Source organism: Chiloscyllium punctatum, chromosome 3 (assembly GCF_047496795.1).
Source record: "Chiloscyllium punctatum isolate Juve2018m chromosome 3, sChiPun1.3, whole genome shotgun sequence".
In the NCBI taxonomy this organism is placed as follows: Eukaryota; Metazoa; Chordata; class Chondrichthyes; order Orectolobiformes; family Hemiscylliidae; genus Chiloscyllium; species Chiloscyllium punctatum.
In genome coordinates, this window is record NC_092741.1 from 42442053 (window position 1) to 42469020 (window position 26968).

Here is a 26968-nt window from a genome sequence, read left to right on the forward strand (position 1 = left end):
GCAGCTCACAACCACCTTTTCAACGGCAATTAGGGACAGACAATAATTCCAAGCCAACCAGGGACACCCATGTCCCACAAGTGGATATAAAATAAATGGCAGCGCATGACACTGAGACTGCATCTCAGAATGGAGCTAGAACTGTCCAATGTGCTGTGAACATCATAGAGATATCTGTGATGCTGGATGGATTTGAAACATGAAGAAATTTAAATTCAAATCCATATGGGTTGAGTCTGAGCCAGAGGCAGTCACTGCGGAATGTGATGTGGCTGTGGAAGCAAATTTTGGTAAATACCTTTTCAAATAATAGGAGCAACAACAAAAGTAATGATGGTGAACAAGAAGGAAGATTAAAATCTCCATCGGAGAGAGGAACAGAACTTCTGGGAGAGATGCAGCAGCAAGATAAACACTGAAATAAAACAAAGAACTCCACATGCTGGAAAACTAAACATAAACAAAAATAGAAATTGCTGGAGAAACTTGGCAGGTCTGGCAACATCTGTGGAGAGAGAAAGCAGAGTTAAAGTTTTGGGTGAGTGACTCTTCTTCAGAACTGGAACTCCAAAGAAGGCCAACCAGAGTCGAAACATTAACTCTGCTTTCCCTCTCCACAGATGTTGCCAGTCCTGCTGAGTTTCTCCAGCATTCTCTGCTTTTCTTTCATTTTCAGCAGACCTATTGCCCACTCCATTATGGCCCTAGTTGAAGAATAGGCTATGTTGAATCTGTGGTCTGCCACAATCAGGGAATTTCACAACAGAGTCAATGGATGCAGTGGAATATCCCAGGTCTCCCAGTAACCATCAGGTTGGTACCTGAACCTTCAGAAGCAGCAGGAACATGAGAGTTGTCAAGCATATAGGGGTTATGGCAGCTCCCAGGGTATCAGGCACAAATCTGTAAAAAATCTGTAAGCATCATGCTAAACAAGCCCCCATCGAGGTGGCAGGTAGTATAATAATTAGCTGTATATTAACGAGGTGAGATTCAATGTTAGAGACAATGATCATGAGCAATAATCCCCATTAATGGGCATCTCGTTATCTCAAGAATCTCATCCTGATGTCTGAAACTTTGTTTGAAAATGCAACTTCTTTTTCCTGCCATTGCAAAAGATGTAGCTGAACTTCTCCCATGATTCTCCCAGATTTCCCAGCATAACCCATTTCATTCAGGGCCATGAAAGATTCCAACACTGGACTCAGGTTTGCAGGAACAGAGGGTTGACAATTACTTGAGACCCAAATATGACATAGCATAAATTCCCATACCTTCCTAATTCCGTGGAATCAGTATTATCCGACAGCTGGAAAGCTGTCACTCCTTCTAGAATCCCAGCAGACCTTACGCCTGCATTAGTCAGATCCTAGAATGAAATCTGGCTTGTTAGGTCATATTTTGTTTATTTAGGTTTAATGTGACAGTTTTCACTGAAACATCAACAAACAAGGCTGCAAATTTGGTTTTAACAATATAAGTTTAATAGGCATTGGCTTAATGTGTTTCCTAAAATTCCTAGTCCCAAGAACTCTTGATCACAACAGTCAACATTATTAATTAATTCTGCCAAAAGCTGTCAGGAATCAGCAATGTCTTGTGGCCTGGAAAGATTCACCCTAGTTACTAAAGTAGCAATCACCTTCCAAGATCCCATCACTTTCACAAGGTGCAGAAGCTGTGCACTTCACACCTTAGACCATAAGACACCCACACAGTTACCTTTTATACATTCAGCCTTTGTTGGAATCTGTGGAGATGGTGGAGAGGTCCTCAGTATGGCTACCGCATGTACAGTTTGCTGTATATGTGTCAAGAGACTTCATCAATAGATATCTCAATCAGGGCAATGATGTGCATTGTCCATGTAGAGATATCCTTGTTAGGGCATCCAAGTCCTAATATGTGTAAATAATTGTTGAAGTATCACCTCACTGAGAAGCTTTGTTTCCGATAAGGGCTCAATGAAACCATCACTAATGGATTTAGGCAGATAAGTTGTGGTCATTCCTGAGGCCTCTGAACTAAGGGCTGCTACACAAATAAGTGAGGATCACATGTGTCTGCAAGCCCAGGACCAGCATCAGTTTCCAGTGAATGTGGAGTCAACCCCTTCTGAGGAATTTCCAACTTAGGTGGCCTCATGATGTGGCAAATATGCCGGAAAGCTACCGTCATTCATCTTCCATGGAATGCCATGCAGATGAGAGGGAGCAGTGGTGCTATACTCTGTTCAAAAGTGGAGATCTGAATAAAGTGTCATGCTGTCCAGCATTTCTGAAATGCAGCATCTTCTACCACTGGGACCAACAAGGCCCACAGGATGGCCCCTCCACATCAGGTTTCCATACAGGTCATGTCTGGGGCTTTGAACCAATAACGTCCAGAGGACATTGCCTTGATCCTCAGAATCTCAGCTCCAAACAACTGCAGGACACACCAAGGCAATGGAATAGACAATGGGGATCTGTGAGGGCTCCAGCATTGTGCCAAGAAAGAAGGTGAGGATATTTTTCAAACAGAACAACATCTTCAGCATGTCGACCAAAACAACAGGGGGAGGACTTCCTCGTGAATGTCATTCAGTGGGACTCAGATGTGTGACGTTCTCTTTCAGTGATTGCAAATACTTCAATGGTGCTGATGCCAGTGTTCCCTGCATAACTCCAAATGCAAATGCTGTTTAATGGTTCATTCTGTTTAATAAATGTTGAGGTAACAAACAAGGGAGAGATGGAAGTCTTTACAACATCTGATGTTCCCTCATTTAATCCTAACAAAATTTCATGTCAGTATGGGTGCTATGGAAAAGATAGCTATCACTCAGATAGGGTTAGAGCAATGGGTGGCACTAAGGAAGGTTAGTCTATCTCTACCATTGTTCTTGTAGTGCAGCTAAAATGATCACACAGCCAATGATGAAAAGTAAGCATTTACTTACAAATGTGATAATATATTTATAATGTAGTGTGACCACTTCCATGGAATGCCATGCAGAGAAAGTGGAGATTTCATTATGCAACAATTGCTTATTGATCCTTGTCTGCATGTATCCACATCATACATATAGTGACCATCAATGTTAGGTTCTATTCAATTGGTCACTCAAGTCAATCTGTATTACACTTTGAAGTCAGGTGTCATATACAGTAGTCCTGGTACCAGCCACCTAGTGTGCTACACATTTACACAAATACATAGCCTAATGGAAAGTCTTGACCTGAAACATAGCTGTGTTTTAAAAATGTTGCCAGCACCAGGAATCCTAGGAGGTCCTGTCAGTGGTGAGTGTTCTGCAGCTGGTGAGCTCATCCTAGAGAGAAAAGGGCACCATAGCAAGTGCATAGAGAATGAGGCAAGCTGCAGAGAATTGTGGGAGAGCTCACTAGAGTTCACAGGGGAAGCCCTCTACGGAACTCCTCAAAATTTATACTTAGCAGCTTTTTTTGGGAAAATTCAACTTATTTTTTCTTTGTTTCTGCTTCCAAATCCAGCCTCATATTCCTTCAGCCTGCCTACTCCCCAGCACTAACTCAACAGAGCTCCATAAATTGAGGGTTTTTTATATGGTTCCAAACCACATTAATGTCCACTCCAGTTTTATTTTCCCTGGAAATCTAAAGATTCAGATTATCCCTGTTAGGATTTGATCCAAAAAACACACATTCTGAAAAATACGAACACTAAAACTGATTTCTGGAATGCAGGGATATGTAAAGGAGAACAAAACGAATATTGTGGTTCCACAGAATCTATGGACACAGCACAGGTCCAGCATGTTCCTCTGACAGCACCAGGTTGGATACCTTAATTAGCTGTCAGCTAAAGCTCAGCCACTCTGTTCTCCTACTATCCAGACGGCTTCTTGCACAGTACAGAAAGCGGGTCAGAATCTTGAGACCCAGCAACCCTCTATCTGTCTTTACCCTTTGTTTCGAATTATTTTTTTTATTTCAAAAATATACTTTATTCATAGAATGATTTTATGGTCTGTACATTTGATCATGCCATACATATGTCCATATTTACAAACACAGATTCGACTTTATCCTTGTCATTCGCATTTACAATCCTGTGCATTTTTCAATCTTGTACATATACATATATTTGGCTGAGGCATCAGCAGAGCCCAAAAAACGTCCGCATGGGCCCCCTGTTCTTCTTTAGGCAGGCCGATTTTACACGGTGGTCTTTCCCCACCGCGCCTTGGCGGCAGCTGCCCCAAGCTTCAGCGCATCCCTCAGCACGTAGTCTTGGACCTTGGAATGTGCCAGTCTGCAACACTCGGTCGGGGTCAACTCCTTCAGCTGGAAGATCAACAGGTTTCGGACCGCCCAGAGAGCGTCCTTCACCGAGTTGATGATCCTCCAGGCGCAGTTAATGTTCGTCTCGGTGTGAGTCCCGGGGAACAGGCCGTAGAGCACGGAGTCCCGCGTCACTCGGGACGAACCTCGACAAGCACCACTGCATTCCTCTCCAGACTTCCTCTGCATAGGCACATTCCAGAAGGAGGTGTGTGACAGTCTCGTCCCCCCCGCAGCCACTTCGAGGGCGAATTATGGTTCAGCTTGCTCTACAGGAGAAAGTGGAGATTTCATTATGCAACAATTGCCTATTGATCCTTGTCTGCATGTATCCACATCATACATATAGTGACCATCAATGTTAGGTTCTATTCAATTGGTCACTCAAGTCAATCTGTATTACACTTTGAAGTCAGGTGTCATATACAGTAGTCCTGGTGCCAGCCACCTAGTGTGCTACACACTTACACAAATACATAGCCTAATGCCATCAAGAAGCAATCATTATTCCTCACACCAGATAAGTTCTCATTAGCATCAACTCTCACTGTGAAGTTTATTGGGCAACTGCTGTGCCCAAGACTGCAAGAAATTACAGTTGTGAACGTAGCCCTGTCCATCACTCAAACAAGATTTCCATCCATTGGTCCAAAGAGACACAATGTACAAAGACCGGTGCAATGGGGGAAAAATCACACCCAATGCCACCCTCACCCTGATGGCCACCTTTGTGTGTGGCTGCATCAAGCTGTGCGTGGATTCCCGGTACGCAAACACCAAGTGTCACTACGTACTGAGGTTCTACCTGTCCCCGGTGTTGCGAAGGATGGGCCTGGCCTCGCTGCCGCGGAACGCTCCGAGTAGTTGGACCATTCCGTATCACCTGTCCTTCGTGGAGAAATTTATGAGGAAAAACACCTTTGACCACAAGTCCATCAGGAAGTGGTCAGCACGTAGTGTCCTTGAGACCCTTCGGGAAAAGGAGAGGGCGGATCCTGTCGAGCGGTTCCCTGAGCAGACTGTCAAAGCCATTTGGCAGAACGCCTCATCGCCAGAACTTTCCAACAAGCACCAAGACGTGGCTTGGCTGGTGGTGAGAAGGGCTCTGCCTGTGAGATCCTTCATGCATGCCCGGACTCTCTGCCGCACCGCACGCTGCCCTCGAAGTGGCTGCGGTGGGGACGAGACTGTCACACACCTCCTTCTGGAATGTGCCTATGCAGAGGAAGTCTGGAGAGGAATGCAGTGGTGCTTGTCGAGGTTCGTCCCGAGCAGCGCCGTGACGCGGGACTCCGTGCTCTACGGCCTGTTCCCCGGGATTCACACCGAGACGAATATTAACTGCGCCTGGAGGATCATCAACTCGGTGAAGGACGCTCTCTGGGCGGTCCGAAACCTGTTGATCTTCCAGCTGAAGGAGTTGACTCCGACTGAGTGTTGCAGACTGGCACATTCCAAGGTCCAAGACTACGTGTTGAGGGACGCGCTGAAGCTTGGGGCAGCTGCCGCCAAGGAGCGGTGGGGAAAGACCACCGTGTAAGATCGGCTGCCTAAAGAAGAACAGGGGGCCCATGCGGACGTTTTTTGGGCTCTGCTGATGCCTCAGCCAAATATATGCATAAGATTGAGAAATGCACAGACCTGTATAAATGATAAATTCGAATCTGTGTTTGTAAATGTGGACATATGTATGGCATGACCAAATGTACAGACCATCAAATCATTTTATGAATAAAGTATATTTTTGAAATAAAAAAAATCCATTGATTCTGTCTATATTTCCTGCTGCCTCAGGACAGCAGCCAACATAATTAAGGACCCCTCTTCCACACTCTTCTGCCAGACAGCATATACAAAAGTTCGAAAACACCAACGAACAGATTCAAGGACAGCTTCTTCCCCATTATTATCGGAGTTTGAACGGATCTCGCATATATTAAAGTTGAATTCTCTCTGTACCTTCTCTGTAAGTAGAACACTATATTCTGCATTCAGTTCTGTTTGCCTGATGTACTGACATAAGGTATGATTTGCCTGGATAGTATGCAAAATAATACTTATCACTGTATTTTGGTACACGTGACAATAATAAATCAAATCAAGTCACTGGGGAATAGGTAGCCCATGAACTTTGTTTTCAGTTCCCAAAAGCTGCCAGAGTTGCTGTACTATCCTGTGAGCTGCTCTCACTTGCTCAGACCCAATGGGGAGCTCTAGCTGCTCTCTGCTGCCCCCTCTTGGTGTCAGAGGCGGGCTCCGAGCTGAGTCTCGCGCGAGTCGCCGCCGCCGCCGCCATCTTGTTGGTGCCGCAGGGTAAGGTCCCGGCAGCGGAGCGTCCACCGTTTCACCTTTAACCCGATCCCCGCTTTGCGCGCACTTGAGAAACTCGGCTGGTCTTTCACCTACATTAATCCTGTAAATACATTCACAAACCCCGAGTTCAGGAAACACTCCGCCTCAGAAAATAATTACTTTTAATTCTCTGCCTGAGAGTCAGTGAAAGGAGAGGGGCCTTGGCGCAAACTTCAAACCCCAGCAACTCAGGGAGAGGAGAGAGGGAGAGGGAGAGGAGAGAGGGAGAGGGAGGGGGAGAGAGAGGGAGAGGGAGAGGGAGGGGGAGAGAGAGGGAGGGAGAGGGAGGGGGAGAGAGAGGGAGAGGGAGGGGGAGAGGGAGGGGGAGAGAGAGAGAGGGAGGGGGAGAGAGAGAGAGAGGGAGGGAGGGGGAGGGAGAGAGAGAGGGAGGGGGAGAGAGAGAGAGGGAGAGGGAGGGAGGGGGAGGGAGAGAGAGAGGGAGGGGGAGAGAGAGGGAGAGGGAGGGGGAGAGAGAGGGAGAGGGAGGGGGAGAGAGAGGGAGAGGGAGGGGGAGAGAGAGGGAGGGGGAGAGAGAGGGAGGGGGAGAGAGAGAGAGGGAGGGGGAGAGAGAGGGAGAGGGAGGGAGGGGGAGGGAGAGGGAGGGAGGGGGAGGGAGGGAGAGGGAGAGGGAGGGAGGGGGAGGGAGGGAGAGAGAGGGAGAGAGAGGGAGGGGGAGGAGGGAGGGGGAGGGAGGGAGGGGGAGGGAGAGAGAGGGAGGGAGGGGGAGGGAGAGGGAGGGAGGGAGGGGGGGGGAGAGGGAGGGAGGGGGGGGGGAGAGGGAGGGAGGGGGAGGGAGAGAGAGGGAGGGGGAGGGAGAGGGAGAGAGAGGGAGGGAGGGGGAGGGAGAGAGAGGGAGGGGGAGGGAGAGAGGGGGAGGGAGAGAGAGGGAGGGAGAGAGGGAGGGGGAGGGAGAGAGAGGGAGGGGGAGGGAGGGAGAGAGAGGGAGGGGGAGGGAGGGAGGGGGGAGAGAGGGAGGGAGGGGGAGGGAGAGAGAGGGAGGGAGGGAGGGGGAGGGAGAGAGAGGGAGGGAGGGAGAGAGAGGGAGGGAGAGAGAGGGAGGGAGGGGGGGAGAGGGAGGGAGGGGGGGAGAGAGGGAGGGAGGGAGAGGGAGAGAGAGGGAGGGAGAGAGGGGGGGAGAGAGGGAGGGGGAGGGAGGGAGGGGGGGAGAGAGGGGAGGGGGAGAGAGGGAAGAGGGGGAGAGGAAGGGGAGGGGGGGAGAGAGGAGGGGGGGAGAGGGAGGGGGGAGAGAGGGAGGGGGAGAGAGGGAGGGGGGAGAGAGGGAGGGTGGAGAGGGAGGGGGGGAGAGGGGGAGAAAGGGAAGAGGGAGGGGAGGGGGGAGAGAGAGGGTCAAGGGGTGAGGGGGGGAGAGGGGCAAGGGGGGAGAGGGGCAATGGGGGGGAGAGGTGCAAGGGGGGGGAGGGAGGGAGAGAGGGGGAGATAGAGGAAAGGAGGGAACGCGGGGAAGGAGAGATAGAAAGGGGGAAAGGAGAGCTAGATGGAAGGAGGAAGAGAAGGAAATGAGGGAGGGAGAGCTAGGTAGAGGGAAAAGGAGGTAGGGGAGGGCGAGATAGAGAAAGGGAAGAGAGAGAGATAGCAGAGAGAGAGCTAGAGAGAAGGGGACAAGGGGGAAGAAGTCAGAGAGGGAAGAAAAGGGAGGGAGAGGGAAAGAGAGGGAGATTGGAAGAATGGTGCTGGGCAGGGCAAGAGGGAAAGGGAGGGAATCAAAATCCCTACAGTACAGATGGAGGTCATTCTAGAGTGGGGGCAATGTTGGTCTGAGAGAGGGAGGGCTGGGGAGGGAATAGAGAGGAGAATGGGGTAGTGGAGAAAATGGGGAATGTGTAAATTATCATGTTGTTGATCGTGTGGAAGGACACAATAAATTACATGGAGATATCAGAGGATCGGCAAGGTTTGCAGAAAACTGGCAAATGACATTTAATCTTGAGATTAAGCAGAATACACAGGAAGCAGTGGATATAATGTATTTGGATTTCCAAAGGTATTTAATAAGGTACACAAATATCTGGTTGGCGTGGATGGATTGGACTGAAGGGTCTCTTTCCATGCTGTACATCTCTAGGTAACACAAAATTAGGGTAGACAAATATTAGGGATGGCACAAAAAGGCTACAGACGCATTTGGATTGGTTAAGTGAAAGGGCAAAAATTTGGCAGATTGAATATAATGTGAGGTTCTGCACTTTGGCAAGTACAATAGGAATGGAATATTATTTAAAAGGAGAATGATTGCAGAATGTTTACAGCTCGGAGTAATTTGGGAGTCCTCATGCATGAATCACAAAAAAGTTTGCATATAAATTCAGCAGGTACTAGGGAAAGAAAATGCAATATTGGCTTTTATTTCAAAGGGAGCAAAGCATAAAGAGAGGGAAGCTTTGATAAAACTGTTCAAGGCGCAAGTCATACCGCAGCAGGAATACTGTGAACAGACTTGGGCCCCTTATCTAAGGAAATATGCCAGTATTGGAGGCAGTCCAGAGAAGCTTCACTAGGTTGATACCAAGGATGGATGGACTGTCTTATGAGGAGAGATTGAATAGGTTGAGCTCATCAAAGTTTTGAAGAATTTAGAGATAGCATGACTGAATTGTACAAGATTCTTTGGAGATTACATAAGACAAATGTAGAATGGTTGTTTCACCTTGTGGGAGAGTCCATAGGGTCATAGAGATGTACAGCATGGAAACAGAGCCTTCAGTCCAACCCGTCCATGCCGACCAGATATCCCAACCCAATCTAGTCCCACCTGCCAGCACCTGGCCCATATCCCTCCAAACCCTTCCTATTCATATACCCATCCAAATGCCTGTTAAATGTTGCAATTGTACCAGCCTCCACCACATCCTCTGGCAGCTCATTCCATACACATACCACCACCATCTGCGTGAAAAAGTTGCCCCTTAGGTCTCTTTTATATCTTTCCCGTCTCAACCTAAACCTATGCCCTCCAGTTCTGGACTCCCCGATCCCAGGGAAAAGACTTTGTCTATTTATCCTATCCATGCCCCTCATAATTTTGTAAACCTCTATAAGGTCACCCCCCAGCCTCCGATACTCCAGGGAAAACAGCCCCAGGCCTGTTCAGCTTCTCCCTGTAGCTCAGATCCTCCAACCCTGGCAACATCCTTGTAAATCTTTTCTGAACCCTTTCAAGTTTCACCACATCTTTCCAATAGGAAGGAGACCAGAATTGCACACAATATTCCAACAGTGGCCTAACCAATGTCCTGTACAGCCGCAACATGACCTCCCAACTCCTGTACTCAATACTTCAGAGTAAGGATGTGTTCAATTAAGACAAAGATGAGAAATGTTGTGAATCTGTAGAATTCTTTACTACGGAGTGCTGTCAAGGCTGGGTCATCAAGTATATTGAAGGCTGAGATAGATGGATTTTTAGAGGAATCAAGGGGAAAGACAGGAAAGTGGAGTTGAGAAATATCAGATCGTGATCTCATTGAATGTCATACTATACAGTACTTCTGCCCTTATGTTAATCGTGTGAAAGTTGTCAGAGGAATATACACTTGAGCTAATGTATTCAGCTGGGCTAGAGGCCAGGAATGGATTATTTTCTTTTGTGTGTTACAAGGACAATGATCTCCTGTTGTGCTGTAAATGTTCTACATGAAGGGGGAGACATGGGTTAAAGTGGATAAAGACAGATAAGAATAGAGAAGATAGGATACAAATGTAAAGAGAGAACCATTGATTGGATATAAAGTGAAGTACAATATAAAGAGGGAGACACAAGATAAAGTAAGGGAAGCATATGATAAAGTGGAAAAAAAGGATAAAGTGATGAAAAAAAACAGACCAGGGATAAATGTGAAATATTTGCAGTTCTCAAAAGATTCTGAACACTCACCTTCCCATTTTATGTTCCATAAGGTATCTGAAAAGAGTGGAAGCAGAGTCACTCAGTAGTGATTCTTCACTGTTGTGAGCACACCTTTATTGGTTATCATTGCCTTGTTTTGTACATGATGACAGTGATAGCACTTCAAAAAGTACTCAATTAGCTGCTAAGCATTTGAGATGTCCTGAGATTGTGAAAGGTTCTCTGTGAATATAAATTTGGTCTTTTTATGTGGCTGAAAATTTTCAAATATTTTATATAGGCATATTCAAAAGATTTCTGCCATTGGCAGATATGAGAGATACCTTGGATAAAATGAGACAAACGAATGGACTAAAGTAGACAGATACAAAAAATTATCATGTGGTTGATAGTGTGGAAGAACAACCAGAGAAAATTCAGCGATAATTTTAAAGCATTGGAGTGTTGCAGTTTTTAGCTAAAAGATATGATATACTTTTAATTTTTTTAAAATGGGAATTGTTAAAATATATAGTTGTATTTTTAGGAGAAAGCGAGGTCTGGAGATCACAGTCGAGAGTGTGTTGCTGGAAAAACACAGCAGGTCAGGCAACATCCAAAGAGCAGGAGAATCGACATTTCGGGCATAAGCACTTCATCAGGTTTTTAGTTGAGCTAGCAAGTCTGCTATGTCTAGAGTACGTACCTTGCTGATGTTGCTGTACTAAATTGCTGCAAGTGTTATTGCTGTCCAGTTTTATTTCAACAATAAGTATGCTGCAGTTGGGTGACTTGGAGGTGGATTGATGTTACAGAAGCAAAAGCTGGTTTTAGTGCAGTGGGATTATCTGCTAAATGAAAGTGAATTCTCAGGAACTTTGCCTGGGATAGAATAAATCAAAAAGCTGTGTTTTGTCAGGAAATCTAGTATTTTGAAGTTCTAAGGAATTAACTTTGAAGTTTTTTTGAGGTTTGATACAGATGATTATCACAGATTGTCCTCCCGTAAAAGTGTTTCTGACTTAAGGAAAAGTGAAATGAATGTTGACAAAATTTAAAATTGATTTAAATGTGTGAATATGTATGTGAAGGTATTAGGTACAGAGAAACATATTTTGTAAACTTTTTACTCAACTTTCTTACATCACAAGCCTATGAAAGTGGATTAATTGTTTGTACTTTTCCCTCTCCATGTATGAGCAAGTTGTCAAGGCAATATAAGACAGCATTACGCATCGAAATCTGGCTGCTTTGTCTGGATGTTTCAACGTGTAGTGTGTTTGACATCCATTCAGAGAAATGGAGTTGAACCATGTATTTTGTTTTATTGGAAGAATAAAGAATTCAAATGTAGTGATAGGTTTGAGTGTAACTGTACTAAGACCACAGTTGGAGTGATGTATTTTGGACTGCATGCTATAGGATACTGAGAACTTTGTAGATGGTATAAATTCCTGATGAGGAAGCTACTTTGCAAATCATAGATTGGCCTGTTTTTATTGGAACTCAGAATGAAAGAATGTTGCATTAGACATGTTTAAAATTAATGCAATTTAAACAATGCAATTAGAAGCTGACTGGTTCCAGTATTTGAGGGAGCTGGACAAGGGGATTTAGATATGTGATTACAGCGCACTATATAGGAAGTTTTCTACATTATCTTAACATTTATAACTGAAGGTAAATGTTATTGGTCAGCATCTGGATTCCTGAGGAACACATGACTTATATTCCTTGTTATCACTAGAATTTCATGAAGCAGAATATTTAGTCACATTTCTATATCTGACTGACATTTTAGATTATGAAAAGTGCCCAGCACTAAAGTTATAGATCTTGCTCTTCCAAACTTGATGTACGTCAGGAAAACATGTTAAGCTGTGAAAAACACTGAAATGAACCGTTGGTGATTACACTAAAGTGATCAAGTAAGAGTAACATAATGTGAATATATCTAAGGTGACATGCATAAAATATACCACATAGTTATCAGCAAAAAACACAAATGACAGTTGGGATCTGTACTGCTGAATGAAAAATACTGACTATTTAAATGTTCTTTCATTGGTAGGTACATGGGGATGTATGTTTGACTGAGTGCCATCAAGATGGATGAGACATTGCCTGCTGTTTCACCTGCTGCTTCTCTCATCATTCAATCTAAGACTCACAAAGATACGGTTTTAACTAACTTTGAAGAACAAAGAAAAAGAAATTTCTTGTGTGACATCACTTTAATTGCTGAGGATGTTCATTTCAAAGCACACAAAGCACTGCTTGCTGCTAGCAGTGAATATTTCTCTCTGATGTTTGCTGATGAAAGCCAGCAAGGTCAAGGTATCTATATGCTTAATGGAATGGCAGCAGATACCTTCAGTGCTGTGCTGGAATTCATATACACTGGTCGTCTGAATGTCGCTGAAAAGTCCATTGAGCATATTGTGACCATTGCTGAGATTCTGAAAGTGAATGATTTAATTAAAGCATATTCAGACTATCAGGACAACCACTTACATGTTAAGGTATCATTGGCTTCCAATGGAATTAAAGTGGTAGTTGTGGATCCCAATGTTGATAATGATCAGCCCTCAAAGCCAAAACGCAAAAGGGGAAGGCCCCGGAAATGTGAACAGCTGCAAACAGAAAGGACTGAAGCTGACAGTGGGACTCCAACTGACCCACAAGAACATCTGAGCACATTGGAAGAACCTACAGATGAATCTCATTGTAAAACAGGCAATAAGGTTACCAATGAAGGGAGACAAAGCTGTCAGCATTCAGAACCAGAAACCTGTTTTGATGCTAACGCAGCTTCACAGACAGAAGGTTATGAACATAAATTAACGGCGGTGGGTCGCAGCCGCTATAGCAACCGTAGAATTCAGAGGCCTATTAAGTTAATGGGGTACAAGCTTGGCACAGTAGAGGAGGAACAGGAGGAAATGAAGAAGCGAGGGAGGAAGAGAAAGTATCCAGATGTGGAGGCTAGATGTGAAGACTGTGATAAAGTATTCAAAAATCACCACTTCTTGGCCACACATCGAAGGACACACACAGGTGAGCAATGACCAGCCTTTTTAGTTTTGTGATTGGGGGATCTTTGAAACGGGTAATTCACCCAGCATGACAGTCATAGAAAAGTTAAGATATTCCTTTCCCCAGTGCCCTAATCCCATACTCAGAACCTGTAAGAAAATGTGAACTTTTCAATATTATAAGATTTTAAAATTTATAACCTTGTCTTAACTAATGATTGCATATTTTTGCAATTTATGCTTATTAAAATGGCCATTGTTTATTTGGTATGTCCGATGTCATAAATTTGTTCCTAAACAGTGAGAAAGTACTGTCTTCTGTTTCCATTTTTTGTTCCTGTTTTAATAGCATAAGACTTAAACCTACCATTTGGGCTGATAAAATCCACATTTCAGTCCCTAGATTTGACAAAATATATATGTTTCCTGCCGAAGTGCTTTCTGTCCAATGGACCATCAGCAGGTGCTGCTAACCCTCAGGCCCGCTGTTATCTTGTGTTACTATACAACTGGATCTCACTAATGACATAAAGCCTAAGCTGTTCCTACCCCTTCCACAACTGATAAGTCCAACAGCTCCCTCTTTCCAGTACTACTAAATACGAAACTTTCTATATTATTGTATATTTCAGACTTTAAGTAAAGTTGAGTACATTGGTAATGTATAATAATCAACACCCTTCTGAACTCTCATGAGATTTGGAACTCAGTCTTCAAGCAAGGGCACAAATATCCCTGAATGTGAGGTTATAAAATTGTAGTGTAATTTTAGATGGATGACCTTTGTCATTTAAAATACTTTTTTTCCAATGCCAATTTAATTGGTGTTACCTCTTAAACTGTTTTCACTTTAGGCACTATGTTTCCAGTTTTCTGTACTTCAATTATTTCATCTGAATTATTTGAATTTTTGAAGTATTTTAATGCTGTAAAATATAATTATCAGGATTGGGCTGTATATTGTTTTGGGAGTCATAGAACGAGTGTTGTTTGGAGTTGACCTCCAGTTGTAACAGTTATGATAGCCAAAGAGAAGGGGTATAAAGATGATTGAAATCTGACCTGACATAATGTGACGTTGAGATCCAACTCCAGTAAACTCTAACTCCAGTGTTTAATAAAAAAGCTAGAATGGTCAAAGTAGACAAAGATGGCCAGAGGAAAGGATGATAGTCTGTGTTTGAGGTTGTGACTTGGATCTCTCCAGGGACCAATAATTTAAAGAAATTTGAATTCTCAGTGACCAACTTAAAACATCACACAACAAGATTTCAAGTTGTACAAGTTTTACTTGAACAAACTAAAACATCATTGATTGAACAATATGTGCTAAGGCAGTTTTGTAGATTAAACAACCAAAGCTCTCCATTTGCTTTTCATTCAGCCAAAAATCCTACTCCATGGATAAACACTGTAATGTCTCTCAAGTGGACAGTCAGTTCCCCCAAATCTAGTTTAAAGTACTAGTTCTTGAGGGTTTGCTTTCATTTTTTTTCCAGTCTGGGAGCCTTTAACTCCAGAACTGTCTTTCATGGTGACAGCCCTCTGGAGGTTCTCTCTCTTGCTCAGTCTAGGTAGATCTTCCAGCCCCCATTTCAGACCCCATGGTTTTAGTCTTCTCAACTCAAGCACCTATGTTCATTTCATATGCAGTGAACCAGAACAACTTGACACCTCTGTTTTCTCTCTCACACTCTGGCAGACTGAGTTGTCTGAAATTCAGGGATATCTTTAAGGAGAACTTTGTAATCTGAGTTTATTATAAATATCTGCATTTTTTTCTGTCTCAGAACCTATCTCTGTGATAACATGAATCCTGTGGGTCTTGTATCCAGGTAGAAATGCCAATTAGTTATCTTTAGACCCCCAAATTTGTTTTGTCTTGGAATTAGTTCCTCAGTCTTGAAATCTGTTCATCATGATCACATCTATTTTCACTGTGCCAGCAAAGGTGAACACCTTACACCTTCTGGTAAAATAACCTGGGTCTGTCTAATCGTTAACATCCTGGCCTGATATTAGTAGAATTCGTCACATATACTCCTTCATTCCTCAATTTTATTGCTAAAAACTAACAATCTTATAAAAGATCATATTTGAAAGAGAAATGTGAGCTTATCATCAGTGATACCAGTAATTGCATGTTCGGCTTTCCTTTTTCCCTTAAAATGTAAAGGAAATCAATCATTTCCTGCTGCTTTCTTCCAATCTTGGAGAGGTGCCAAAAACATAGCAGCTGTCAATCCAATACAGGCGCAATCTCCAGTGTAATGGGGAGCAACATGTGCTGCACATAAGATCAGGAATTTTTATTTAGTTTTGTGCCAATGTTTGTCTCATAACCAATCCACAAAAAGGGATTTCTGATTATTTTGTTTGTTGTTTGTGGACCATGTTACTTTGGATATTAGACGTTTCAAGTAATTTAACACAATTAAACATTAGGGTACAATACTAGGTCAGCTCTGGAGTGAACAGTGCTAAAGTTACAGGTCAATGACCTTGTGTCATAGAATGATTACAGCATGGAAGTAAACCTTTCGAGTTTATCTTGTTTATGTCTGCTCTCTGCAAAACCAACTCACTCAGTCTGCTCCCCCATCTTTACTCCAAGTTACAGCAGTATAGAAGGAAAGGTCTGATAGAATAGATTGCTGGAGAGATGAAATTTTCAAATTTGTTGTTGTGTATGAGCATCACTGTTAAGTCCAACATTTTGAAAATGTATTATATCAGTTGGGTGCATCAACTGGGAAAACCATCATTTGTTATCCATCCCTAATTGTCCTTGAAAACAGTCGGATCATCTAATTGAAATATTTAAGATGATCAAAGAGTAGAAAATGAGCAAGTTCCAGCAAGATAGATCAAACAAGGAAGCATGACTTTAAAATTAGAGTTAGAACTGTGTGGTAATGTCATGAAGCAGTTCAGGTTGTGGAAATATGGCACACATTTCCTCAAAAAAGCTGTTGATGCAATTAAAATTCAATTAAAAACATCAACATTAAGATTTTTTTAAAAATCATTCGTTGTATGTCGACGTCACTGGCTAGGCTACCATTTATAGCCTATACCCAATTGCCCAGAGGGTAGCTAAGAGTCACCCATATTGCTGTGGGTCTGGAGTCACATGTAAGGATGTGACACTTTCCTTCACTAAAGGACATAGTGAACCAGATGAGATTTTTCAGCAAATAACATTGGTTTTATGATTGTCATTAGACTCTTAATTCCAGATTTTGTTTATTGAATTCAGATTCCACCATCTGCCATGACTAGATTTTAACCCAAATCCCCAGAACACTATCTGGGATTTGGATAACTAATCTAGCAATAATACCACTAGGCCATTGTCTGCCCTTAAATTGACTGATTTTTGCTACTTAAGGATATTGAAAGAGAAAGTAAAAGCCGAGCATGGCTTTGAGATACAGATCAGCCATGATCTAATTGGATGGTGAGTTGCCTTAAGGGACTGAATGATTTACTCCTATTCTTACGTACCTAAGGAGGGAGAGGGGGGGAGCAAAAAGCTTCACATAATAATTTTGTCATAAGGTTGGATACATATTTTGAAACTTAAATATTCGCTTTCAATTTTTTTTGTGGTAGGTGAACGTCCTTTTAAGTGTTTTGAATGTGGTAAAGGATTTTCACAGAAGCACACGCTGCAGGTTCATGAGCGAATGCATACAGGGGAGCGTCCTTATCACTGCACAGTTTGTGGAAAGGCATTGACCACCAAGCACTCTTTGTTGGAGCACATGAGTCTGCACACAGGTAATTGCGCTGCAACTTATCTTTTAAGCCTAATTTAAATAACAAAATGGACATTACCATTAATAGGTAAACTGCCATTATGGTGCATTGCATTGTAGTGATTTGCTCCATGATACCTCAGAATCAGGTGATGTTAGTGTAGTAATAACCTAATTACAATTGAGCAGATGGCCATTTTGCTCATTGAGTTCATGTCAGCTCTCTGTAACAATAGCAATCAGTCCTTTTCCCCTACTCTATACTGGCAAACCCTGAAAGTTTATCTCTCTCAAATGCTGATTCAGTTATTGTATGCTGACATAGAAGTCTAGCATTTTGGAACTTTAAATGTTTCAATCAGATCCCCTCTCATCCCTCTAAACTGTAGTTTAAACAGGCCAGGTCGAACCAGCCTCTCTTCACATGACAGCCATTCCATCTCCATTAGTTAGTGAACCAGTTGGGTTTCATGGCAATGTATTTGCCCCACTATCTGGTCATTACCACATTGATTTTTGTGGAAGACTCTTGTTTTATTGTCTATCTCTTCAGAAAGCCTTCACTAAAAAATATTTTTTTCCATTTTTAGGAAAGAAAGCTTTTAATTGTGACCAGTGTGGGAAGGTCTTTACTCAGAGAAGACAGTTGAAGAGCCATTACAGAGTCCATACAGGTATAACGTTTTTTATTCATTCACAGGATGTGGGCATCGCTGGCTAAGCCAGCATTTATTGTCCATCTCCAACTACCCAGAGAGCAGTTAAGAGTCAAAGAAGTAAAAATACAATGTCGAAGATGTTATACTAATCTTCCACCCTGTCTGATGCCTCAAGTGGACAGAGAAGATTTTAAAAGATTTCATTCAGAGGATGTGGGCATCATTGGCTAGGTAGGCATTTATTGCCCATCCCTAACCTGAAGCTGTGAGTCTGGAGTCACTTATAGGTCAGACCAGCTAAAGATGGCAGATTTCCTTTCCAAAAGGACACTGGTGAACCAGTTGGGTTTCATGGCACTGTATTTGCCCTACTATCTGGTCGTTACCACATTGAGTTTTGTGGGAGAGTGCATATTTAACTACTATGTTTTCTATGCTATACCAAATTAAACAGTAGTTTGTTTATTGTGATGGGCTTTGTGAGACCTGAGGTCACGTGAGATGCTGTATAAATACAAGCATTTCTTTTTAAACTTTCCCAAGGCACAGGAATTTTACGAAACAAACTTAACAGAAAAAGGATACACAAAGAACCGTTATGGTAGATACCAAAAACATGGACTAGAGGTAGGTCTTAAGGAACATCTTAAAGGAGGTACGCACATTAGAGGGACAAAATGACTTAATGAATGAGTTCAGAGTTTAAATCATGAGCAGCTGATGCAAACCCACCACCACCACCACCATGGTAGACTGTGTATGTGCAAAGGTCAGAACTGAAGAAGTGCAAATATTTAAAGCGTAGTAGGATTGGAGGACATCATAGAAATATAGAGTGTCAAGGATATGGAGGATTTGAAAATAAAAATGAGGAGCCCATAAGGATTTGATCAATTAAACTTGATCCCTTGTTACTGTTCAGAAGTAGACATCAGAAAAAAGGATTGGTTTGAGTGTATTTCATACATTAGTCTCTAAATTCATTTTCTTCTACAATGTAGTATTATTATATTTGGTGCTGTAATGAAATCCCCTGTTCATATCTACTTTTTGTACTGAGCAATTCAGCATTCTATAGCTGCTACATTTATTGAACAGTTAGTTCAAATAGTTGTTTGCTGGCTGTATTTAATTCTGCCCAACATTAGGAGAGGCTTATTACAATGTTCTCAAGAAGTCACTCAGCACAGTTCAGGAGTCACTGAAGTGGAGTTCAAAAGTTATGTTTGTTAGAGAAAGAGACAAGAACTGAAGTAGACTCCATGCTAGGCACTACTACTGTAAACAATGCTGTTAAAGGTAGCTAAACTATGTGTATTTTGTGTAGTGAAGACTCAGGGAAGAACTTGAGCAATTGAATAGCTCTGCATAGGAGAATTGGAGAAAGTCCTGGAAGTAGTACACAGAAAAAGCTGAGTACTACTAATAGTTCAATTCAGCTGAGAGCTGAAAGGTCCACAAGCAATATTTCCTGGATGCGGTTGAGCAAGATCAAAGCTCAGGGGAAAAAAAACTCAGGGGCAGCTTTAGCTTGGTAAAGGCAGCATTTGCCAAAAAATTGGAATTATTCTTGTGCAGTTTCAGAGTCCAGGATAGACTTTGGCGAGGAGAGTGATTGATCAGAATGGGAACAGTTACTGGGACACTCCAAAGCTGGGCAATTCTTGAGAGGGAGTTTCAAAGTTAGATGAGCAAAAGTGAGGATTTGTAATCCCTTGTGAAGTTTATCAATAATTTAGTGACCCACTGTATCGATAACTTGGGTGGGAGGAGGAATTGTTAAGAAATCCATTGGATCTGTTTTGATTACATTTGCTAATTGATATGCTCTGTTACCCATTCTAATTACATGTTAATTCTGGTTGTTAGTAAATGTAGATTGTGTGACTGTTCCAACAGTAAATTTTAGTGTTGTAGGTTCAAAACTGTGGAATCTTATGACTTTATTCTCTTCATAAGTCTCCTGGATCTCTCAATTTATGCAGCAGGCAGTGAAGAAGTCAAATGATATGTTAACTTTGATCGTGAGAAGATTTGAGTACAATGGCAAGGATGTCTTGCTGCACCTGGTATAATACCACAAAACTTTGTTTCAAGTCCAGTATATGATCACAAAATGGATTAGATCGTGGACTGAGATTCTGAAATCTATCTATTGGTAAACAAATTGACTTGTGTAGGACTCATATAATTGTACACAGAAAAAGTTGAGTACTACTAATAGTTCCATTAGTGAAACCTCATCTGGAGTATTGTGCGCAGTTTTGGTTTCCTTATCTGAGGCAAGATGTTCTTGCTCTAGAAGGAGTGCAGTGGAGGTATACCAGACTGATTCCTGGGATAGCGGGACTGGCATATGGAGAGTCAATCTGTTAGGACTGTAATCACTGGACTTTAGAAGAATGAGAAAGAATTTCAAACAAACTGTAAAGTTCTAACCAGACTAGAAATGTGAAGACAAGATGGATCTTCCTGATAACTGAAGAGTCTAGAATCAGGGATCACAGTCTAAGGATACAGGGTAGGCCATTTAGGACTGAGATGAGGAGACATTTCTTCACCCAGAGTGTGACGTGACTGGAATTCTCTCCCATGGAAAGTGGTTGAGGCCAAAATGTTTTCAAGGAAGAGTTATTAAGGCTAAAGGGATCAAAAGGTATGGGGAAAAAGTGGGAAGAGGGACTGAGTTAGATGATCAGCTATGATCATATTGAATAGCAAGTGGGCTTAAAGAGCTGAATAACCTACTCCTGTTTTATATATTTCTTCTCGACTTAAAGCTAAAGGTTGCTGGGGAGATCCAAGAGGACGGCGATCAGATAGGTCTGCTGTGCTGGGCTCTACATCATAACCCAAGTGGAGTGGTGCTTTTACCTCCGCCTCACTAGCCATCTATAAGGAAAATTAGGAAAATAAAGTAAGACAAAAGCCCTAGAACCTTTTAAATACTGATCCTAATGTTTTGGGAAGAAGTTGAAGATGAATAAAGGAAAGAGAGTGTGAGGGTTGCAGAAGCAGGGCACTCCCCTACAATGCCGGGCACACCTGCAGCCGCAGCCCTAACTCCTGCGGTGGTGCCTTGGAACCCATTGGAGCAATAGAAGTTAGTCTCGGAGTTTGTAAAACTCTGAAAGAAAATCGATTTGGTGCTGGAACCGATCTCTGCCATGCTACAAAAGCATGAGTTGGTGATCCAAACGCTTGATTGATGCGTCAAGGCAGTCGAACAAAGAACCACAGCGTTGGAGACCGTGGCGGAGAATTCGGAGATGAGGATCTGAAGGCTGGAAAGCCAGTTTCGGACCCTGCTGGTCTAGGTCGACAAACTTGATTCTCAAGGTAGAAGGAAGAACTTATTGACAATCGGGCTCCCGGAACATGACGAAGTTGAGAACCTGGTCAGCCTCCTGGCAGTGACTCACCCAGTTTCTGGGGCTGGGAAGTCAAGTCAGGCTGAATGTGTGTGGAGCAGGCCCACTGGATCACGATGCGCAGGACCAGGTCAGATCAGCATTCCTGCCCGGTCCTAATGCAACTCCAATGTTACAAGGAGAAACAAATGTTAATGGAAGCCTCCAGAAGGCTGGGAAAAGACTCGCAGTCCCTGGTACACAAGGGGTTGAAAATGATGTTCTTTTAAGACTTCTATATGGCTGTAATCAAGGAGAGGAAATCTTTTGATGAAGTCAGGAAGAGGTTGAAAGTCCTGAATATCCAATACTCTGTGAGGTACCTAGCAGTACTGCATTTCAACCATGGAGGGTCGATTTACAACTTTGACTCAGCAGAGAAAGTAAGGGATTTCCTAGACTCTTTGAAATAGATGGTCTGGATCAGAAAATACTATGGACAACGGTATATCCTTTGGTCTCATGATTGTTGGTTTTTTAGGCTTAGCATTGCTTTGATGTGAAATTCCCCCTTTTGTTTACTAATTCCTATTATTCCCTTGTTTTCTCTGCGTTTGGGATGGTTACCTCTTTTATTAAGGACAAATAGAATTGATGTATGGAGGGGATGGCTTGGGCATCCACTTTTAATTTTCACGTGTGTAAATAATAGGTTTTGTTTGTCTCTGTGGTGCTTGGGTTTGGGGCATGGCTTTAGCTGGAAGAAACCATGATGGTTGTAGGGATTGAGACGAATTCCTCCTATAGGCGAGGGGGAATCTTCAGTTATTTGTTGTTTGTATGTTTGTTTGTTTAATTTAAGAGTAGTGGTTAGTTTTAAAGTTTTTGTAGTATTTGTAGTGGTAAGTTTTAGATTTTATAAATCCTGCTTTTTCTTCATTTAGCGCACCATCTCTTGGAGGGCTGCGGGCCGCTTTGGGCAGTTATGGCTAGTGGTTCGTTTAGATGGTGCACCTGGAACATAAAGGGGAGCCATTCCCTGATTAGAAGAAACCTCAGAAAGGAGAGGGTTGACATCACCCTGCTATAAGAAACACACTTGAGTGACAAGAAACATTTGAAATTACAGCAGGGAGGGTTTGGTAGGGTATTCTCCTCTTTCAACTTTAAAAGCAGAGGAATGGCCATACTAGTACAGGGGAACCTCCCATTTCAGATAATAGACCAAGTTAAGGATGAACATGGGCGGTTCATCATCCTCAAGGCCTCAATACACGGGAATGAAAATGGCATCCTGAATGTCTCTTGCCCCCCCCAGTGCACCCCCTTAAATTCTTAATCAACGTATTCTCCAAGTTGATGGCTCTTAGGGTGTGCCATACGGTTATAGGAGGAGACTTATCCGTCTCATGGACCCCGAGGTGAACAGGATGCCAAAGGGTCTCTCGGGGATCTCGCCACAATCCAGATGGTTGGTGGACTTACATGGGGAGTTGAGGTCGGTGGACGTTTGGACATATCTCCACTCTAATGGACTTTTAGACATATCTCCACTCTAATGGACTTTTACTCCAACCCACACAAATGCCGCATAAGAATTGATATGTTCTTTGTTCCATTGATCTGTCTGGATTCGGTGTTATGATTACATTAGATTCCCTACAGTGTGGAAACAGGCCCTTCGGCCCAACAAGTCCACACTGACCCTCCGAAGAGTAACCCACCCAGACCCATTTCCCTCTGACTAATGCACCTAACACTATGGGTAATTTAGCATGGCCAATTCACCTAACCTGCACATCTTTGGAATAGAAACGTGGCATTCGCACATGGATCCATTTCTTCTGAAGGATAGCACATTTATAGAGTACTTCACGAGGGAGTTTAGGACCTTCTGGGACATTAATTCGGGTACTGCCGTTAATCCATCAATTTGGGAGACTACCAAGGTTTATTAAGGTGCTTAATTATTTCATGCTCAGAACTAGGAAGAGGTAGAGAGGAGAACAGCAACATATGCTTGAGGCCCGGCTGAAGGCAGCCAAATTGGCATATTATGATAGACTGTCTATGGCTAAGCTCCAGCGGGTCACAGCTCTCCAGGCTACTCTGAATTCAGTACTTACCCAGGCGGCGAAGAGAGAGGTCTCCTTTGCGAAATAAAGGATCTTTGAATATGGTGATAAACCAAGTAGATACCTGGCATGTTTGACCAGGAATAAAAGAGCCCCACAGTCCACTGTGTCCATTATGGAGATAATTTGTACTATTACTCACAAGTCTAAAGAGATTAATACAAAATTCAGGAGATTTTACGCAGAGTTATACTAGTCGGCGGGTTGTGAGGATGGATTAGCAAGAATGGAATCCTTGTTTGAGAAACTGGCCCTCCCAGGTATAAATGTAGGGCAAGCCTCCCTTTTGAATGCACCCTTAACAATGCAAGAAAAGCCAGAGGTGGTAAGGTAGCTCCAAAGTGGCAAAGCACCTGGCCCAGACAGGCTCCCATTGGCCGAGCCAATATTGGGTGTGTACAAACACTCATCCAGCCAGGACTGCATTCCGCTGTCTCTTCTACTCCCTTATTCTAAAGAGTGGGAAAGATCCTGAGGACTGTGCCTCATACAGACCCATCTCACTGCTGAAAGTAGATTTTAAAATCCTGTCTGATATGTTAGCTTTGAGATTGGAGAAAGTACTGCCCACTATCATAAAGGAAAACCAGACAGGTTTACTAAGGGTCGTAGCTCTTCCAATAATATCAGGAGAGTGTTGAATATAGTACAGGTATGTCAGCAGAGGTCAGTTCCAGGCTTGGTGGTCTCCTTGGATGCAGAAAAGGTGTTTGACCGGGTGGAGTGGCCGTATCTTTTTGGTGTCCTGGAATGCTTTGGCATTGGGTCGACTTTGGCTAGGTGGGTGGCAGTGCTGTATAATGACCTTATAGCGCAGTCCTTACAAACAGCGTAAAATCAGATAATTTTAGCATTGGGAGAGGCAGCCGACAACAATGTCCTCTCTTGCTGTTCGCTTTAGTAATCGAACTGTTGATGGAGGCTATTCGGAAGGACTCTAAAATAGTTGCCGTGGAAGTAGGAATGGGAAAGCACAAAATTACTGTCTACACTGATGAGGTTCTTCTCTTTTTGGCTAACCCGAAAAGTCAAAAGATCAATTTATTTGGCATGTTCTTGGGATATAAAATTAATTCAAAGTTTGGGAGAAGATTTGTAGCTCGGGTGCTCGTTGTTGTGGTTCTGTTCTCCGAGCTGGGAATTTGTCTTGCAAACGTTTCGTCCCCTGTCTAGGTGACATCCTCAGTGCTTGGGAGCCTCCTATGAGGCTTCACAGGAGGCTCCCAAGCACTGAGGATGTCACCTAGACAGGGGACGAAACGTTTGCAAAACAAATTCCCAGCTCGGCGAACAGAACTATAAAATTAATTTTACAAAATCGGAAGCCATGCCTGTGGGGGGCTTGGTGGGAGTGCCTGACCTGGAGGATGGAGCACAATTTCCTGTCCGGTGGTCACAAAAAGGTTTTCTTTACTTGGGTATTTTTATTAACCCTGCTTTCCACCAACTGTATACAACTAACTTTGTGCAGCTATTTGAAAGGATAAAACAAGATCTTCAGTGTTGGGAGGAGTTACCAGTATCATGATTTGGCTAAATAGCCCTCATTAAAATGAATATTCTTCCTCGGCTACTTTACCCCATGGAGAATGCTCCAGTTGTTGCTCAGAGAAGTACTGCAGAGACGCAGTGGCTGGCTTGGATCCTTCATTTGGTGTCGTAGGTGCCCTCTGATTAAATTCACCAAATTGCAACTCACACAGGGTATGGGGGGGGGTAGATCTCTCAGCCTTTAAGTGATACCAAATAAGCGCCTTATTGTCCTATGTGAGTGACTGGGTGTGGAAGGATCCGAGGTCGATATGGCTTGATATCAAGGCCACGCAGGCAAGGTGTCACCTCCTTAATTTGCTGTTTATGGATAGGATGAAATCTGTTTTTGAGCATTGTAGAAACCCAATTATTATAAACACAGTGAAAGCATAGAGGATGATGCGGCAGGGTGAGGGCAACCTGCATAAGACTTCACCATTTACCCACTTAGTTAGAACCCCAGGATTCAGGCCAGGGTCAGTCAATTCCAGCCTTAAAGCACGGGAGGTCAAGGGATTCTCCTGTTTGGGAGACCAATTTGGGAGAGGTCCTGATGTCTTTTGACCAGCTAAGTCACAAATATGGGCTACCCAGCTGGGACCTCTTCCGTTATTTTCAGATTAGGGATTATATGCAAAGAAGGACCACACTTTTAGCTCAGCCCTACAGCCCCGACATGGAGAGAAGAGTGCTCCCGTGCACGGGCACTCTCTCGGTCAGTACATTGTATCATTCACGGAGAGGATGCACCTTGGAAGATATGTTGAGACTCTACGGAGTCTGGAGTTAAGAATTAGGTGTAGAACTTCCGTCTGAAACATGGGAGGACAAATGGGAGAATGTGAAAAAAATCAAGATATGCAATAAAGTGCAGGCTATGCAATTGAAGATTCTCCACAGAGCCCATATGGCCCCAGAGCGATTAGCAAAATTCAGGAGAGGAACATCTCCAGGATGCCCTAAATGTAAAACAAGCACCGGCACCCTCACACATTGTCAGTGGTCGTGACATAAGATCTGTAGGTCCTGGGGTGCCATAGTGAATGAGGTGGAGGAGATCCTAGGAATTGAAGTTAAGGTGGACCTGGTATCCCTTCTTTTAGGTCTGCCGAATTTGCCTTCACTAGATGAATACAGCAAGAGCTTATTCAGCATTCTCACGTATTGTGCAAGGAAGAACATTTTCATGAGCTGGACCTCAGAAAACCACCAGGTCTCATGGGGTGATGCAGATTAGTGATGGAGCACATTCCCCTGGATTTTCTTACGAATACGGTGCACCAGAAAACAGAACTATTCTATAAGATGTGAAGGCCGGATTTGGCAGTCTGGGGGCCTTTTGGGGAGAAAGCTTGAATAAATATCGATAGAATAATTGATGCTGCCAAGGATGGGAGTCTCGGCGGGGTGCGTCAGGTGGTGTAATTTTAAGTTAAGCTAATTTAAGTTGATTTAATCTAATTTGACCTAATCCTAAATTAGGTTAGTCTAGTATAATTTAACTTAAACTAATTTGTAAAGTTCAACTATTTATCAAATTGTAACATAGAAAGATTGTTCTGTACCTTTATGATAGTTTCGGTTTTGTTTTGTAGAGGAGTAGGTAGTTTATTGTTAATGTTTTTGTAACAAAAGATTGTTGTACTACCTCTTATACTTTTATAATTTTGTAAAAAATAAAAACCTTTTCAACAAAAAGTTGCTGATTCCTAACCAGATCATTACATAAATTTGGTGGTCAGGTCTGGGATCATAATAGAGGTTTGCTTATTTTGCACGTTAGTTTTCCTCTTCTTCGCTATGCCATGTCTTAAGACCAAGCAATGTCCTTAAGAGAAGTTCTCCTTTCCTGGCTATTTTAAAATTTGTGCATGCTGGTTACTAGTGCCAAAAAAAACTGATGTTATTATGGACATTTCTGCAGCTGGAGCTAGTAATATAAGCCATAGTACTATTAAAGATAGCCATGAGAAATGCTCATTTGTGAAAGGA

At 43.0% G+C, this 26968-nt stretch overlaps 1 protein-coding gene across 4 annotated transcripts in view; it reads left to right on the plus strand.

Moving 5' to 3' along the window:
- The first annotated feature begins 6522 nt into the window (after positions 1-6522).
- zbtb24 (zinc finger and BTB domain containing 24) overlaps positions 6523-26968 on the plus strand; it is a 29704-nt gene continuing 9258 nt past the window's right edge. Inside the window, exons 1-4 of one of the 4 annotated variants that reach the window (XM_072552174.1) lie at positions 6523-6620; positions 12575-13560; positions 17154-17321; positions 17890-17973. In XM_072552174.1, the coding sequence (XP_072408275.1) occupies positions 12612-13560; positions 17154-17321; positions 17890-17973 (1201 nt within the window). In that variant the 5' untranslated portion in view covers positions 6523-6620; positions 12575-12611. Of the gene's footprint in view, positions 6723-8552; positions 8572-9887; positions 9960-12574; positions 13561-17153; positions 17322-17889; positions 17974-26968 lie in introns of those variants that run through there. The other 3 variants (XM_072552182.1, XM_072552201.1, XM_072552192.1) reach the window with 3 other exon arrangements.